At 48.0% G+C, this 16,678-nt stretch overlaps 1 protein-coding gene across 2 annotated transcripts in view; it reads left to right on the top strand.

The window, feature by feature from the left end:
• Window positions 1–16,678, top strand: part of slain1a (SLAIN motif family, member 1a) — a 119,321-nt gene that overhangs the window by 20,912 nt on the left and 81,731 nt on the right. For both annotated transcript variants that reach the window (XM_038818960.1, XM_038818959.1), the window contains exon 2: window positions 4,583–4,722. In XM_038818960.1, coding sequence (XP_038674888.1) covers window positions 4,583–4,722 — 140 coding nt within the window. The remainder of the gene's footprint in view (window positions 1–4,582; window positions 4,723–16,678) is intronic.

Below are 16,678 nucleotides of genomic sequence, written 5' to 3'. Positions count from 1 at the left end.
TTAAGGGGCATCTTGACAAATACATGAATAGGATGGGAATAGAGGGATATGGACCCCGGAAGTGTGGAAGATTTTAGTTGAGGCGGGCAGCATGGTCGACGCAGGCTTGGAGGGCCGAAGGGCCTGTTCCTGTGCTGTACTTTTCTTTGTTCTTTGTTCTAAGGGTTTTGCTCAATACAGTCAAGGTGGTGACCTGCCCAAAGCCCACGCAAACACTCTGACGTCACTATACATCACGTGATGCTAAACCAGCGGGAATGCATCCTCTGATACATCACACCCCTCCCCCTTTACTTGATTAGTGCAACAACAACAATTAACATTTATACAACAGATCCATTATGCATTAATTCTATACATATATACAATTCAATAAGAAACTCCCTCTGAAGGACATCTATTCCTTTTTGGTAGAATTCAGTGTTGTTAAACTTGGACATCTGAGACTTCACAAGCGTCCTCATTCCTTTCTGTAGATGGTACTTGTTGAGTAGTTATTTCTGTACCTGTCACTGTCGCTATTGAAAAGTCTCAGAAACAGAATCTGAACTCATCACTGTGTCTGGTCTTGGTTTTGAAGCATCACTTTCTAGATTTTCCAAAGGTAGAACCTCTTGAGAGGTTTCTGTGAAATTACTTTGTGAAGCAAGTAATTGATCAGCATGAGGTCGCAAAATTCTTCCCACATCCGTCTGTACGATATGGGACCTGACTTTACTAGGATCACAGCAGGCACCGATTTCTTGTTGGTGGTGTAGCTCCTAGTTAACACTCTTTCTCCCTGTTAAATACTCGCTTTTTAGAGTTTTGCTCCCTCTTGACAATTTGTGCTTGTTGTGTCGTTTGACAATCCCTGAAGAATCAGCTGGAGTTAACAAAATCAAACTGTGTTCATGGTTTCCTCTTGAACAACAGCATTGCCGGTGAACTTTGCGTTACCAGTAGCATGTACCGTGCTCCGGTAAGGCATGAGGAATTTGTTTATTCTTCTTACCATTGTCCCCGGTCTTTTGCTGCTTTGATAGAATGCTTTAATTATTGCACAAAACATTCGGTCAATCCATTAGGTGCAACATGATGTGGAGCTGATGAGATATGGTGTGTAATGTTCCACTTCAAGAAGTCCTCAAACTCCTTCGAAGTAAACTGTGTACCATTATCATTGACAATCTGCTCTGGTGTTCCAAATCTTGTGAATATTTCATCTCAAAGATCTGCTCAATCATCATTGGCTTCATTATCGTGACTTCTGGCCATTTTGAGTGCACGTCCACAATCAATAAGACCATGTGACCCTCCAGTGGACCAGCATAATCAGTGTGTATTCTCTGCCATGGCTGAGTCAGCTATTCCCCCAGGTCTTCATCAGTAAGGCTGTCGCCCCGCTGCTGAGCCAGATTCTGTAGGGAACAGAAGAATGCCATGATGTGGGAGATCCTCTGGGGAGTATATTGTTGGGCCTCACAAGACCTGTCGAGGCAGCAGAAGCGCAACTTGTGGAGGCTGAAGCACCGCTCGATCACAGATTGGGTGGCACTGTGAACCTCATTGTATCAAGCCCCTACTTCGGTCTCAGGCCCCAAATCATCAGCAAAGACCTTTTTCCCCAACAAACCATCCCTGTAGCCTGGGGTGACCCTTGGAAATTCCAGGAATTTGCAATTGCCCAAGGATGAAGCTGTCATGCATGTTCCCTGGAAAATATGCACACACGTGCATGAACCTCACCTGGTGGTGACACACCAGCTGGACGTTGAGGGAGTGGAACCCCTTTCTTTTGATGAGGGGGATTCTCTGAAGCTGCAGGACGCATATGAGTGCAGTTAATCACTCCCTGAACCTGTGGCAGACCAGCTATGGTGTTGAATCCCACAGCCCCATCATCCTCTGGGCATGGTCCAGGTCAAAATGAATTAATTCCCATGGCCTTGCATGCACTTAAAGTTTAGGGCTGCCGTGACCTTCATGTCCACAGGGACTGGGCGTCTCTGCCTCCATGTGGCGCCAAGTTCGGCAGAATCTAGCACAGGTACTGCACTGTCTCCTTGGTGAGGTGGTTTCTCCTGTGTCACATGTTGCCCAACAGCTCTGAAGGACACATGGATCCTCTATACCCTCGGTCTCCTTCTTCAACTTCGGGCCCCCTGTTCGGCTGGTGTGACCTCCGGCCCTTCGGCCTGTCCTGCAGCCCTCTGATCCCCTCTCTTTACGTGTTCCGCTCGTTGCACCTGGAGTCTGTGTTCCTCCATCCAGTAATACGCAGAATGGCGAACTCCCCTGAAACTATCCTGATATCTCTCGGTAATCTGTGAGGGACAAGAGAGAGACAGTCAGGTATGTGTCGCAGCTGCTTAACTTCAGTATCTCCCCCATACCCATTGGCCTCCTAGTCCTGGAAGGAGCCAGTCCTACACTTTATCAGGCAGCTACCACTCACTCACATCTCAGGTCCCCTTCCACTTTCATGACATGACTGACCCTGGTCAGAGTCACCTCTGACCTCTCGTCTGGTTATCCCCTCCCTTAACCTCTTCATCACTGGGATTTCTGACAGGCGATTTCTTTGGTTGGCCATACCTCATGGGCAGGGTCAACTGAACGGTCATGTCCACCTTGTGGCCTATTGGATCTTCTGTGGCAGATGCTGGAGTCCGACACATCTGCAGACACAGTCTCTCTCGATCCAAATGTTTATCCTTGAATCCTGAGTTTTCACCCCTCTCCTGGACTTTCAGAGTGTGGGCCACTGACATTGTTTTTTTTTTTTAAATTTAGATTACCCAATTATTTTTCCAATTAAGGGGCAATTTAGCATGGCCAATCCACCTACTCTGCACATTTTTGGGTTGTGGGGGCGAAACCCACGCAGACACGGGGAGAATGTGCAAACTCCACACGGACAGTGACCCAGAGCCGGGATCGAACCTGGGACCTCAGCGCCGTGAGGCGGTTGTGCTAACCACTAGGCCACCGTGCTGCCCTGGCCACTGACATTGTTAAGGGTTAACTCCTGATGGCCAATTAGTTTGACGATCATGAGTCTCCAGAATCTGAGAGAGTACAATTGAAAATGAAATGAAAATCGCTTATTGTCATGAGTAGGCTTCAATGAAGTTACTGTGAAAAGCCCCTCGTCGCCACATTCTGGCGCCTGTTCGGGGAGGCTGGTACGGGTACAGGTTGGTTGTTGTCTGCTTCAGGGATAGGCATAGTTAATAGGTACCCTTCTACTCAGGCTGCATGATTCCGAGATCTGATTGCTGTCAGGCCGTTACACTTAAGACTCCTGGACTACCAGTCCATTAAGTTTTGCACCCCCCCAACCTCACCCCCCCCCCCCCCCCCCCCCACCTCTTCTCACATGGCTCCCCTCCCCCACCCTAGACAGGGCATCATGTTGCCTCCGCTTTTAGGGTTTCATCCACCCAGGCCATTGGGCTCGCCCCCTTCACTCTCGTCATATCCTAACCCATACCTCATGTGCCCTGTACCCGCAGCTGCACCACACTGCCATGCCACAGTCAGCTGATTAACATAGTGCACTGAGAACGTTTTAAACAACGCAGACAGCAGACCAAACCAACGCTCTAAGGACTTTTGAGACAAAACGGACAGCAAGCTTCGGGAACCACACATCAGCCGTGACCCCCATCCCTAGTCAGCAAGCTTTGTCCTCTTGGACACCTCGGTGCTAGGCGGAGAGGGGCTCACCTACCTCCTCCCTCTCATGGCACCTGGTTCACATTTTTAGAAAGCAGTAGTAATTCATGCCCGCATGACGTCACGCCTGGTGGATGAATAGATTAAATTAGTTCTGAAGATACATCTTTAACCTTGTTAAATTCATTATAATGCATTCAAAATCGATGCAAATCAGGTTTGCGCCCTTCCAAGACGTGAACCTAATCACGTTATCGGGGAGGGCCGGAAAGATCAAATTCTGAAATCTGGCTGGCGCAATTCCCTTTTTTTTGCCTCTTGCGATATTTTGCGGCCATTACGGGATTTGTGCCCATGGCGACTGGCCCCGGTAAATCCCGGCCAGTGGTTTTTCTTTTCAAGCTTTAAATCCTTCCTTGGGCAGATCTTCTTTTGCCTGAAACGTGATCGTTTGTGCTTAATTTGCACACTTGTGCATTTGCGCAGCTTTAGATATTTTCATGCTCGCGCTCAGTGATTAGGTGACTAAATGAGCCGTGTGTTGCTGTTTATGATGAAACATGTGCCACAATTAATGCCTCCCAGTTGCTTCCCAGTTGCGAATTCTTATGCAGGATAAAAAAATGAGCTGGTCGTGTGGCTTAATCGTGGATATACTTTGTACAATGTTCAGTGGTAAGAAGCGGGTTTTCTTCAGGTTCCTTTTGGATTCCTTCCAATCCAACTTCCACCCACTCTCCACAGCGAGAAACAAAATAATTTGCTGGGACTTTGATTTCTGTAGGACAGTGTTTATTGAACGTGATCACTTAAGAACAACTACTTTTAAACTCCCCATGAATTTCTAGAAACTAGAATTAAATGTGGTCAAGATCCATTCATCGTGTTAAATGATGATAAATGTTACACTTTTTCATTACAGGTTGTACGTTTCACCAAGGAAGCAACCCACAATGGAACAGAAAGCTCGGAGTCCTTTAGAATGGTGCAGACAGGTGCTTGATCATCCAGGCCATGAGATTCAGGCAGCAAAACGCTCCTTGTGTTTCAGACTTGACCAAGGTAGGAACAAAGTTCTTAAAAGACCTCCTAAGACGTGCTGCTAACAGCAATCTAATCTTTAAATACACTGTAACTCCTGACACTGATCGGCCAGGGCCCAGGAACGTGCACCTGGCTCGCACTGTGTCCCATGACGCATGCACGCTTCCCCCCCACCACTGGCAACATTGGGGTGTGCCGATCAGCTGGTGCCAGTACTGATGTGTGCCTCCCATCTGCTTACTTCCTGTTTATCCCTGGCTCCTTCCCTCCACTGCCCCGAGCCTTCACCCACCCTGCCCTGCGCCCCTCGCTGTGCGGTGATCCCGTATCTGGCTGTTGCGAGCTGTGATCTAGCTGGAATCCCATTTTGCGTATATTCAAGCTCTTTCCGCACTGCATTGTCTATAATGTTCTGAACAACTTTGGGTTTCAAAACAGTGTCAGTCGTTAAATTGAAACTGCCGACCCGTCAAAATAAAAATGCAGGTGGGTCTTCACTCCCATGAAGATCTATGGGAGTAACCTCAGTTTGTATGTGATAGAACAAGTTTGGGAAATAGTAGGTTGCAGTTTCTCTGGGTTTGAGGTCACAGGCAGTGCAAATACATGTGCAGGAAGTGCACCCCTCCGGTTGGGGCGTCACTTAACTCAAACCTATAATTGCGAAATTTGTTTTATTCTGAGCACATTTGTTTCAGTATGCATTCGAGGACAGTTTCTTCTCTCTCCCTCCATTATTCAAAATGATCCTTTATTAAAGTTTCAATGAGTCATTTGAGGAGGTAAAGTTACCTTGGGCAGAAGATAAGGGAGAGTTTGCATGACAATGATGTGCATTGATGGCACTCGAAGCAGCTGAGAGGTTGCACAGGTTAACAACAGTCCTGAAGTGTTTGCGACCCCAGAGTCCTTTTCAGGACGACCACCTGTTTTCTGCAACAGTGGGTCCGTGATGTTGGGCGCCTTTTGACCGAGAACGGCGCAACAGCAGGCTTGTCCTGCCACGGAATACAACGCATAAACTCCCGGTTGCAAAATAAATGACGTTGGGGCTGGAAGATTTGGCGTGTTTCTGTTTTAAATACTGAAATTAGACAGGGTGGGAATTCTGGAAATGGCGTGGGCGTATTACATTTTGACTTTTACGGTTTCACCCCAACCTACTGAAAGCAGCTCTGTGATGTCAACTCTAAATAGAATGATTCAAGCTTGCTCATATTTGTAAATTGTTACCACAGTGACACAAAGGGGTTTGCGGTCTCTGATTATTTTTGAATAGCAGTGTTGTTGTTTCGCACGATTAGTTCTTTGTGAAAGGCCACAACTACAGGATGCTCAAATGAGCTTTTGTCCCCTTTTAATTTAGCTTTGCTTCTTGCTGTGTGGTGTAATGATATATTTATATTTTAAGGCACATAAAAGTCTTCGACTGCAAAGAACTGCGGGCTGAGAAATACTCTCCGTAAGAAGAGGTTGATTAAAGGGTTTTGGTCGCAGTTGTGATTGCCGAGTATTTGGAATTCTATTTATGTTTCCAGGTGGTCAGCCCTAAATTCTGTTAAGTTACGAGATAGTCAGCGGCTGAAGCACATGCATCATATCAAAGATGTTAGAGATTTGAAATCATTGACTCGCCTATTTTTACCGAAGATGTTAAAACTAGAGTTCCTGTATTCCGGGAAATGGCAGTCACATGGCTCCATCATTTGCCGATATTGCTATCATGTTAGGCAGCAAATATATCACATCCATGGTTGACGTTCTATGTTTCAAGATTTATGTTTGAGACGTGGTTCACGAGAGGTTAGAATAAGAATCTGCTTTAATGTTATGGTGCTTCATTACTTTACAAAAATGGGGAAGGGGGCGGTAAAGAGAGAGCGAAAAATAAATGGGGAAAGTGTTAAAAAGTATTGATTGATTCTTAAAGTCTGACTTTTCCAAAGATTTAAGCGGACATTGATTAAGGTAACCAGCCAGCCGCACCTGCCAACGCCACCCCGGCCCACAACGCCTTTTTGGTTTGTCAGCACCACTGTTGTTTTACCCACAAACTGCTGTTTAACCATGGCAAATCCAAGTTGGGGAGCTGCCATTTGCTGCTTTAAAGGGAAGCCTCAGCTGTTCTGATTTAAAATGGAGCAAAGGCTCAGGCAACATTTTGGAGACGCTCACAACTGTCTTTTGGCTACTTAGATGAATTAAATTGCTTGCGGTTAACTTTGTGCACTTTTGCCAACATGGCACACTCTGGCAGGAGGATGAGAAACGAATGAAGTGCAGCTGGTCAGAGAGCAGATGGAAGGAAGCAAGCTTACAGAAATGCTTACCCCTCCCAGCAGGGGGTTCTCTGAACATGTGGAGGCCACACTGTGCTGGGGAGCCGGATGTGGATTTGTGTCACCTCCTGCAACCCACTGACACACCCGCCTGCCAAGGGGCACTACAGCTCTGGGACGCGATTCTCCGACCCCACGCCGGGTGGGAGAATCGCGGGAGTGCCGGGCGAATCACGCCACGCTGCCCTGGCACCCCCACGCGATTCTCCCACCCCCCCCAAAATGGCGTGTCGCATTTGGCGACAGGTCGCTCGGAGAATCGCCGCTCGCCGTTTCTAACGGCGACCGGCGATTCTCCGGCCCGTATGGGCCGAGCGGCCTGCCGAATCCGACCGGTTCATGCCGGCGCCAACCACACCTGGTCGCTGCCAGCGTGAACAGCTTGCGACCGCTGCGTGTGGGGCCTGTGGGGGGCGGAGGGAGGATCGAGCACCAGGGGCATGCTCAGGAGGGGTCTGGCCCGCGATCGGTGCCCACCGATCATCGGGCCAACATCTCTGAAAGATGCACTCTTTTCCCTCCACAATCCGCCATATCTTGCAGGGCAGCGGAGGGGAAGGTGGCAACCACACATGCGCGGGTGACGTCATTTAGGTGCCGCCGGCCGCGTCATTCAGGCCGCGCCGCTTTGACGCAAGTGTCAAGGCCCGGCGCGCAAGATTGACGCGCCGCCGCTCCTAGCCACCCGGGGGAGGGGGGGGGTAGAATAGGGGGCGGGGAGCGGCCTCCGACGCCGGAATGAAACACTCCGGGTTTGACTCCGGCGTCGGCACTTTGTCTCCCTTTGGGAGAATTGCGCCCCTGGTCTCTGCTTCTGGATCCTTCCGGGCAAAACAAAAGATGCTCTGAACATGTCAGTCTGCAGTTCAGTTGTGCTTTAAGCAGGCGCTTGATGGCCACATTTTCTGAAGGAAAGGCAGAATTCTAGAACGGCGTAGCACAGGCTGCCGTACAGTCTGTGGAAATAATTTCTCCCTGGCTGTGCACTCAATGAAACATTTTGGACGCCTCCATTTAATATCCACTTAACGTGTCGGAGATCAATCACAGTTACGCTAATCTCTCCATATAAGTGAAGTCCCTCAACCTTTGTACCATTCCAGTGAACCCTTTCTACACCCACTCCAAGGCCTTGATATCCTTTCTAAAAGATGCCCAAAATTTGCCATAATACTCTGACCGAGGGTTATAAATATTTAGCATAACCCCCTTGCTTTCGGACTATATGCCAACATTTCCATCTGAATTTACAATAGCCTTATCAACTTAGCCTGCTAACCTTATAGATTTGATTCCTTAGAATCTATCGAATTGTTACAGAGCAGAGGAGGCTTTTCAGCCCATTGAGTCTGCACTGATTCTCCGAAAGAGCAGTGTACCTAGGCCCACTCCCCCGCCGTATCCCAATGACCCTGCGCATCGAGCATGATCAATCCACCTAACCGGCACATTTTTGGACTGTGGGAGGAAACCCACGCAGACACTGGGAGAACGTGCAGACTCCACACAGACAGTCACCCAAAGCTGGAATCGAACCCGGGTCACTGGCGCTGTGAGGCTGCTGTGTTAATCACTGTGCCACCCCAGACAGGTCTGTCTGCTCTTGTACCCTTTCAAACATGTTTAATTTATATTGTCCCTCCACATTCTTCCAAAATGTATCACTTTACACTTCATTAAATTTAATCTGCGATTTGTCCGCCCATTTCACTAATCTATGCCTTCTTGATGCCTGGTACTTTGCTTCTCACTGTTCAATATACTATCCCCAAGGATAGCCAGAAGTACAGTTCTGTGGTTCACACAGATTGCAGGCAGCCCCGAGAGTTATTGATTGAATCCACATCACCTCACCTTCTCCTCCAGTCTAGCCCACTGCCTTCCTGAATGGCGGGAGCCTCCCATCCATTTATATTCCATTGCTGTGCCATTGGGGAGCACAGGGCACTGTTGACAGCCTACCTGACAGATGCCATGTCACATTCATGATGCGGCAATCTGTAAATGTAACTTTACCCCGCACAGCAAGTGAGAGGCTGGTTACTTGCATGCTCGGCTGATGGCGTCCCGCAGGACCTCATGCTCATTGGCAAAACTGCACCACAGAGAGATCTCAGAGTCAACTGGAGTCCGGTTTGGAGCATTTAAGCTTTCCACAATTCAGCTCACAAAGAATGTTCTCATGTGACTGTGGTTTGAAGCTGCATAACTAGGACGGCACACGAGGAGCCGTTAATAGAAGTGGACAGTCAGTAGGCTGAGGTTGTCAGCAATGATTACAGAGGCTAGCAAAGAAGATGGAGGACAGCACCTGTCAATAACCAGAGCTTCAGTTGATCAATCCCTGTTCCCATTGCATTTAGCCATCACATCCAAAGTCAGGCGCAATATTCCTTTCCTCCCTTCAATAATCTGCCTCATCCCAAAGATCAACATGACACCAAACATTGCAGTATCACCAGATACTACAGGAATATTGTATACATAAAGATTTCAAATAAATGTGTAATTTTACTGATTTAGAAAAATGCCTGTAGTTCCTTTCTTTAATTGCTGCCCTGCTGTCTCTTGTGCGACTGTGAAGTGCATCCCTTAATGGCTGCTGTATGGGAGGCAAGAGGTTGCTGCAACTCAGACACGGCTTCTTGATTGGCTGGTAGGTAACGTCTTCTTGGACATTAGACCTCAGAGGTATCTAGCAAATAGGCTGTCGAAGCTGCCCTGCCCAGCCCAGCCAACCTTCCTGGCACCAGGATGGGTATTGGTATGGTGGTTGGCGAGGCTGCAGGTATGTGGTTATATTCCACTCTCATTATCTCACCTGCTATTTGGCTATGGCCGAATACTCCTGCCGATCTGCAGGTCAGCAGACTGTAGGATCTCTGTGATTTGACAAACCCTTACCTATTCACCAAAGGTGGATGAGATGGTGAGGGCCACAGCCTCCATGCTCCCAACATGAGCATCTTCGAGAGATTCTACTATTGGTCCCAGAGACGTCTACAAGGAGGAGCCGACTATAGTATCCACCGAGTCACCATAATCACTGGTTTAGCTCAGTGGGCTAACCGGCTGGCTTGTAATGCAGAACAAGGGCAGCAGCGCGGGTTCAATTCCCGTACCGGCCTCCACGCACAGGCCGACTAGGAGCTTTTCACAGTAACTTAATTGAAGCCTACTTGTGACAATAAGCGATTAGTATTATTATACCCCACGGTTAACCGCAGACTGCTAATGCCAAGTGCCGGACTCCTAACATGTTTGAGTAGCTTGTTGGTAGACATCCTAACGCATTTCGCAATTGTCGGGCAGCAATAGATTTTTGAAGTCCAAGGGAATGAAGATATGGGGATGAGGTGGGAAACTTGAATTGAGGTCAAAGGTCAGCCATGAGGCTCATGGGTGCACCTATTTCTCCTGCTCCTATTTCAAAGCATTTATTCATTGTGGTCTCCTGAAGTGGGCATCACCGTCTCAGAATCTGTGGTCTAATTCTTGAGCCAGGCAGGTCACAAGCACTGAGTGTTGACCAGCCGGCTGAGCTCATTAATGGGACCCACAGGGAGTCAGGACTGTTTCCACTCAGCTGCAGAGAGCAGAGCATGTCAGTGTCTCATCATTAATCTTGACTAAGAAGGAAAAGCGGGACGTCTGCCGGTAAGAGGACAGTAGTGCAGAAGGTAAAACATACGAGTTTAAAAATAGGAAACTCTGCAATCGTATTGCTGGCCATGCAGCGTTTAGGAATGAAAAGGCAAATTAATCCTTTGGGTGGCTACCTTTGGTCAGAACTGAAACCTAGAAGATAATCAGTCATTTTAGTAACATTGGAGAGATGGACAGAAAAAGAGAGGGGCAGGTTCGTAACCAGTGCAAAGACGGAGAAGTATGACTTGCAAACTACTAAATCGTAAACAGTTGGGTCAGATACAAGATCATCTCACTGAAGCAATAAAAATATATTTACAGTAAAATAAATAGCTCAGAGGGTAAAAATAAAACAACAAGGAGTCTGCAGATGAAAAGGAGGGAGATACCGGAAAAAGAGAGAAATTGTAATTAATGGTCCAGATTTGAAAGCTAACTGGTAAATATAGACTTCTGATAATTTTGGGCTATTTCTCTTGTTTTTATTGATGTTTCTGATATCTTTAGCTTAGGCAGCATTATGACTTTGAAACTGCCCTCTCCATGGCAGCCTCCAAAATTGCAAAATACAAATTCAGTCACTCAAGACCAATTAATTTTATTCCCACCACCAAGTAGAACTGGAAAATTGCGGCGACAGAAAGACACCCGCGATAAACTACTGGGACTGCACTTTGGTACCCCTTAGCCTCTGCTCTTGCTAATAAAGCAGCTCACAGTTTAGATTTGCAAAACTAGGTTCTGTCCCTCTGGGATGGGGCAGTGGGTGTGTGTGGGGTGGGGGTGGGGAGGCTGTGGGCACGAACGAGCGGAGGTGGGCGGTGGATGGTATATTCCAGGACAGCCATACAGAAACTCTGCTTGTGCAGATTTTCCAGTAGTTTGGTTCACAGACTCCTAAACGTGGCGATGCATTTCCACTTGTCTCAGATACCCAGCTGACTAAAAATGTTCCATCCAGCAAGTGAATCTAAAACTTTGGGACTCTATTTTTTATGACTATTTTGCCAGTATTTTCTTCACCACATAATAATGCATTTCTTACATTAGTGAGGCATATGTCCTTCGTTGATAGTTAAAGAAGATCTTGAGTGGAAGTTGATCAGTGTCCCACTCACAAATTGTCCAATTGGACGAACATCCAATGTAACAGAGGAAGGTACAAGAAGGCACTTTGCAAGCAATAAAGCCGAAAGCACCAAGCATTTTAGCGGGGTTAGAAGCAATGACTGGAAACTACTTTCGTTATGGAAGAACTTTCAAAGTGGGGAAGAAGGTAGAAAGATTGAGGAATTTATGAAAAGGAGAACAGCACATGAAAGGGAAATAAAGCTGCAGACAATGGGGCTATGAAGTGGTTTGTAGATGAGAATGAGAAATTTAAATTTACTCCATTGGGACAGTGGTAAATAGTGAGATTTTAAAAATTCATTTTACAGGATGTGGGCTTTGCTAGCTAGGTCAGAATTTATTGCCCATCCCTCGTTGCCCTTTTGAAGATGGTGGTGAACTGCCTTCTTGAACCACTGCAGCCCATGTGGTGTAGGTACTGCTAGGGAGGGAGCTCCAGGATTTTAACCCAGCGACAGTGAAGGAACAGCGACATATTTCCAAGTCAAAACAGTGAGTGACTTGGAAGGGAACCATCAGGTGGAGATGCTCGCAGGTTTCTGCTGCCCTTGCCCTTCTAGATGGCAGTGACTTGGGTTTGGAAGGTGCTACCTAAGGAGCTTTGATGAGTTCCTGCAATGCATGTTGTGGGGTGGCGAGTGAACAAGGTTTATTGTCGGATAGTGTAGTAGATGAGTCCGGTATATGGTTAATGTAAGAGTACCGTACTGCCCACGCAGTGGTGTACTGTAAGAAGGCACATGACCTAGACTCAGTGAGGTGGTGACAGAGATTTGTTAAGATCAAAGATGGAGTTAGCTCCATGATGGTATCCTTTACTGTCTGCTCGTATATAGTTACAAGTATTTAATAAAGACTCGCTTTTAAAATATAGAAGACTACAATGATTTATTTAACAGACACATTCTGTAACCAATAACATCCCAACATGGTGGCAATGGTGGGATTGCCTCCACAAAGATTGGAATCTGAATCTGGCAACTTTGTATTGACATAACAGCTGAACCAGCACGGTTTAACATAAAACAATGGAAGAAAAGAGTGAAAACGTCCCAAATACCAATCCAACCTTCAAGTCAGCAACAAGAAGCAGAACCAGCAGAGCCTCCCACTCTCCTAACAGAGTGGTGAACGAGAATTGGAGAGGTTACAAGGCCTCCAGTCCACCTGAACCTCTCACCTCTAGGACGTAAAGGGAGGAGATGGGGTAGTGAGGATGTTGTTAATGCTGATACTGTAACGGCAATAATGTTAGAAAAGTGTAGAGGTTGTAATGATAAAGTAAAGACTTAAGACTTATAACAATGTAAGACCTGAAGTAAACTGATGGAACTCATGGGATAAAGACTTCGGGGAGGTATAATAGAAGGGTCTGGTATATTCAGAGTTAATGGTGGGACTGACCACAGTCCTGTCTCTCGACAACCCTGCAAGGATGATGCAAGAAGGCACATGAATTAGGGTTAGTGTGGTGTCGACCAGAGATGTGTTAAGACCAAGGATGGAGGCAGCTCTATGCCTGTATCCTTTACTGTCCATTTCTATGTAGTTAGGAGCAGTTAATAAAGTCTTACTGTTAGCATAAAGAAGTCCTTGTAATCTCGTGTGACAGATGCATTCAGCCACCAGCATCATCCCAGAGATGGGACATGGGCACTGGAAATTTGGACAATTTGGAGCTAATGGAGACAGCAAGCATCTCATTGGTCAGTTTTACAGAGAGCATCATGGTGACTTTAAATGTGAGTTTTATATTTCTCAATAAATCAGATGCGTTAACACCTCATTGCATTTTAACAGAAAGACTTGAATTGATAGAGAAATTTCCATAACCATTAATGTCTCAACATGCTTTACAGCCAATGAAAGTGCAGTCACTGTTTTAATGCAGGAGACCTAGGCCGGGATTCTCCCCTACCCGGCGGGGCGGAGTGGCGTGAACCACTCCGGCGTCGGGCTCCCCAAAGGTGCGGAATTCTCCGCACCTTTAGGGGCTAGGGCCGCGCCGGAGTGGTTCCCGCTCCGCTGGCCGGCGTAAAGGGCCTTTGTCGCCCCGCCAGCCGGGGCCGAAAGGCCTTCGCCGGCCGGCGGAAGTCCGCGCATGCGCCGGAGCGTCAGCGGCTGCTGACGTCATACCGGCCAATGCGCAGAGGAGGGGGTCTCTTCCGCCCCCGCCATGGTGAAGGCCATGGCGGGGGTGGAAGAAAAAGAGCGCCCCCCCATGGCATAGGCCAGCCCGCCGACGGGTGGGCCCTGATTGCGGGCCAGGCCACCGTGGGGGCAGCCCCCGGGGTCTGATCGCTGGCCCCCCCCCCCCCCAGGATCCCAGAGCCCACCCGCGCCACCAATCCCGCCGGTACTAGAGGTGGTTTAAACCACGCCAGTGGGAAAGGCCTGTCAGCGGCGGGAATCCGGTCCATCGTGGGCCGGAGAATCGCTGCGGGGGGCCCGCCGACCGGCGTGGCGCGATTCCCGCCCCCGTCGAATCTCGGGGGGGGGGGGGGGGGGGGGGGTGGAGAATTCGGGACACGGCAGGGGCGGGATTGACGCCGGCCCCGGGCGATTCCACCCATGGCTGCGAATCTTTGCTCCACAAATCCCCCCAAACAGGTAATCTGTTTTTATTTTGTGTGATGTTGACTGAGGATAAATATTGGGCAGCATTCCAGGGATTACTTCGCTGCTCGTCTTTGAAATAATCCCACAGGATCGTTTACATCCGCCCACGCAAGCAGATGGGGATTCAGTCTAATGTCTAATTTGAAAGACAGCACGTCCGACTGTGCTGTGCGCCTTCAGTTCCACACTGGAATGCCAACCTTGACAGTGCATAAGGATGTTTTAGTCACAGCCGTGGTTAACTTCAGTCACAGCTGTAATTGTCGCGCTATAATCTCATCTTTGGTTTTACTCTCCCATGCATCTGCCTCTCCCCTTGATAAATGTTTTCCAATTTATCTTGTTTGACAATTGGATTAAATTTAATACCCAATTTTAACGGGAGACAGGAGTCAGGGGTGGGGCTGGGGACAGGTTGTGAAGCAGGCCATGATCCTCCAGGAGTGTGAGAACCTTCGCTCCTGGGCCTCCTTAACGTGTTCCAATATAGACAGTACTGCTGCTGCAGGGCCAGGCTGTCATAGAGAAAGCTGAAAAGCAGTCGTTGACAAGATACCTCAATAGTAGAGGTGGGGGAAGGAATTGGAAAAAATTCACTGCGTGGAAATTCTGAGGGAGCCTATGGCAGACGAGGCCCAAGATATCCACGCGCAGCTTGGAGGAACTTAAAGTTGACGTTATCCTTGAGAAGTAGCTGCTGGGAGATGCACAAAGACACCAGACGGGATTCTTTCCCTGTGGTTTTTACTGCTCCTGACCTCCCATTGAGGGTACAAACTTGGGATTTTCTTTCTTTGATGCTGTAGTGGCACATGTGGGAAAGGGTGGAATTCTGCTTTTAAACTTCCATTGTTGCGTTGGGACAACGCAGTTTAAGGCAGGGTAGATTATTCCATACACGCTTCCTTGTTACTTTGGAATGCCAACCATAAACCATCAGAATGTCTGATAGTGTAATTGTGAAATGAAAGAAAACATCTTTGCCTATATGCTTTTCATTTGCGTGATCTGTCTTTGCTTTTTAATTTAAGAATTTAATGGGAATATGTTAAGTGTACCTGCAGTCATTTCCGCAAATTAATTTTACAAATGTACACTTGCTGTTGATAATTATGGAAAGGCTGCCTGTTTTCCAGAGCAGGAACCATGCCACATGCTTATCATTACTAAATATAACCTCTATTTACAGATAATGTGCAGTGAGATCGTTGCTCATTTGTGCACTGATTATTCACTGCAACTATATGTTACCCAGTTTAATTACAGATCTCTGTACAGTGCATGCAGGAATGACATGATAATCACTGTATTCCTTGGCTTTACCCATTTGAAAATAAAGGAACAGATGGTGAAAGACTATTGAAGACCTCAGTATTTAAACTAAAATTTGTATTGTTTTGGAAAGCATTCATTGTCTGCATCAGATGTTTCTTTTCCATATTATAGCTGCCTCCCAAATTACACAGTAAATGTAACCTAGAAAGCAATGTTAATAAGTATTGCTTGTTTCATTTTTCGAAGTTTTCTGGGCTTACCTTAGTTAGAAGCACCATCATAATGCACCAGTTCATTTTGTTGCTTGTAGTTTAGAAGTTTAGCCTATTATAAAAGGTTAGTGAAATGCAGTACATCCTTGCCATGGCTGCAGTGATAAGCATAAGCAATTGTACATGGAAACATGTTTGACCTCCGGCCACTAGGTGGCAGGAAAGTTATAACCATGTGACACTAACCGACAGGGGCCGGGATTCTCCCCTACCCGGCGGGGCGGGGGGTCCCGGCGTAGCGGAGTGGCGCCAACCACTCCGGCGTCGGGCCTCCCCAAAGGTGCGGAATTCTCCGCATCTTTAGGGGCTAGGCCCGCGCTGGAGTGGTTGGCGCCACGCCGACTGCCGTCAAAACTGGCGCCAACGGCCTTTGCCGCCCGCCGCCCGGCGTCGGGGCTGGCCGAAAGGCCTTCACCGATTCGCGCATGCGCCGGTGCATCAGCGGCCGCTGACATCACCATAGTGGAGGCCGTGGCGGCGGCGGAAGAAAGAGAGTGCTCCCACGGCACTGGCCCGCCCGCCAATCTGTGGGCCCCGATCGCGGGCCAGGCTACTGTGGGAGCACCCTCCGGGGTCCGATCACCCCGCGCCCCACCCTCAGGACCCCGGGGGCCCGCTCGCGCCGCCAATCCCGCCAGCACCAGTTCCTACTGGTGGGAGAGGCCTGTCAGCGGCGGGACTTCAGCCCAT

The sequence above is a fragment of the Scyliorhinus canicula genome, chromosome 14, assembly GCF_902713615.1.
Source record: "Scyliorhinus canicula chromosome 14, sScyCan1.1, whole genome shotgun sequence".
NCBI lineage: Eukaryota > Metazoa > Chordata > Chondrichthyes > Carcharhiniformes > Scyliorhinidae > Scyliorhinus > Scyliorhinus canicula.
This window is presented reverse-complemented; position numbering and strand designations above follow the sequence as displayed.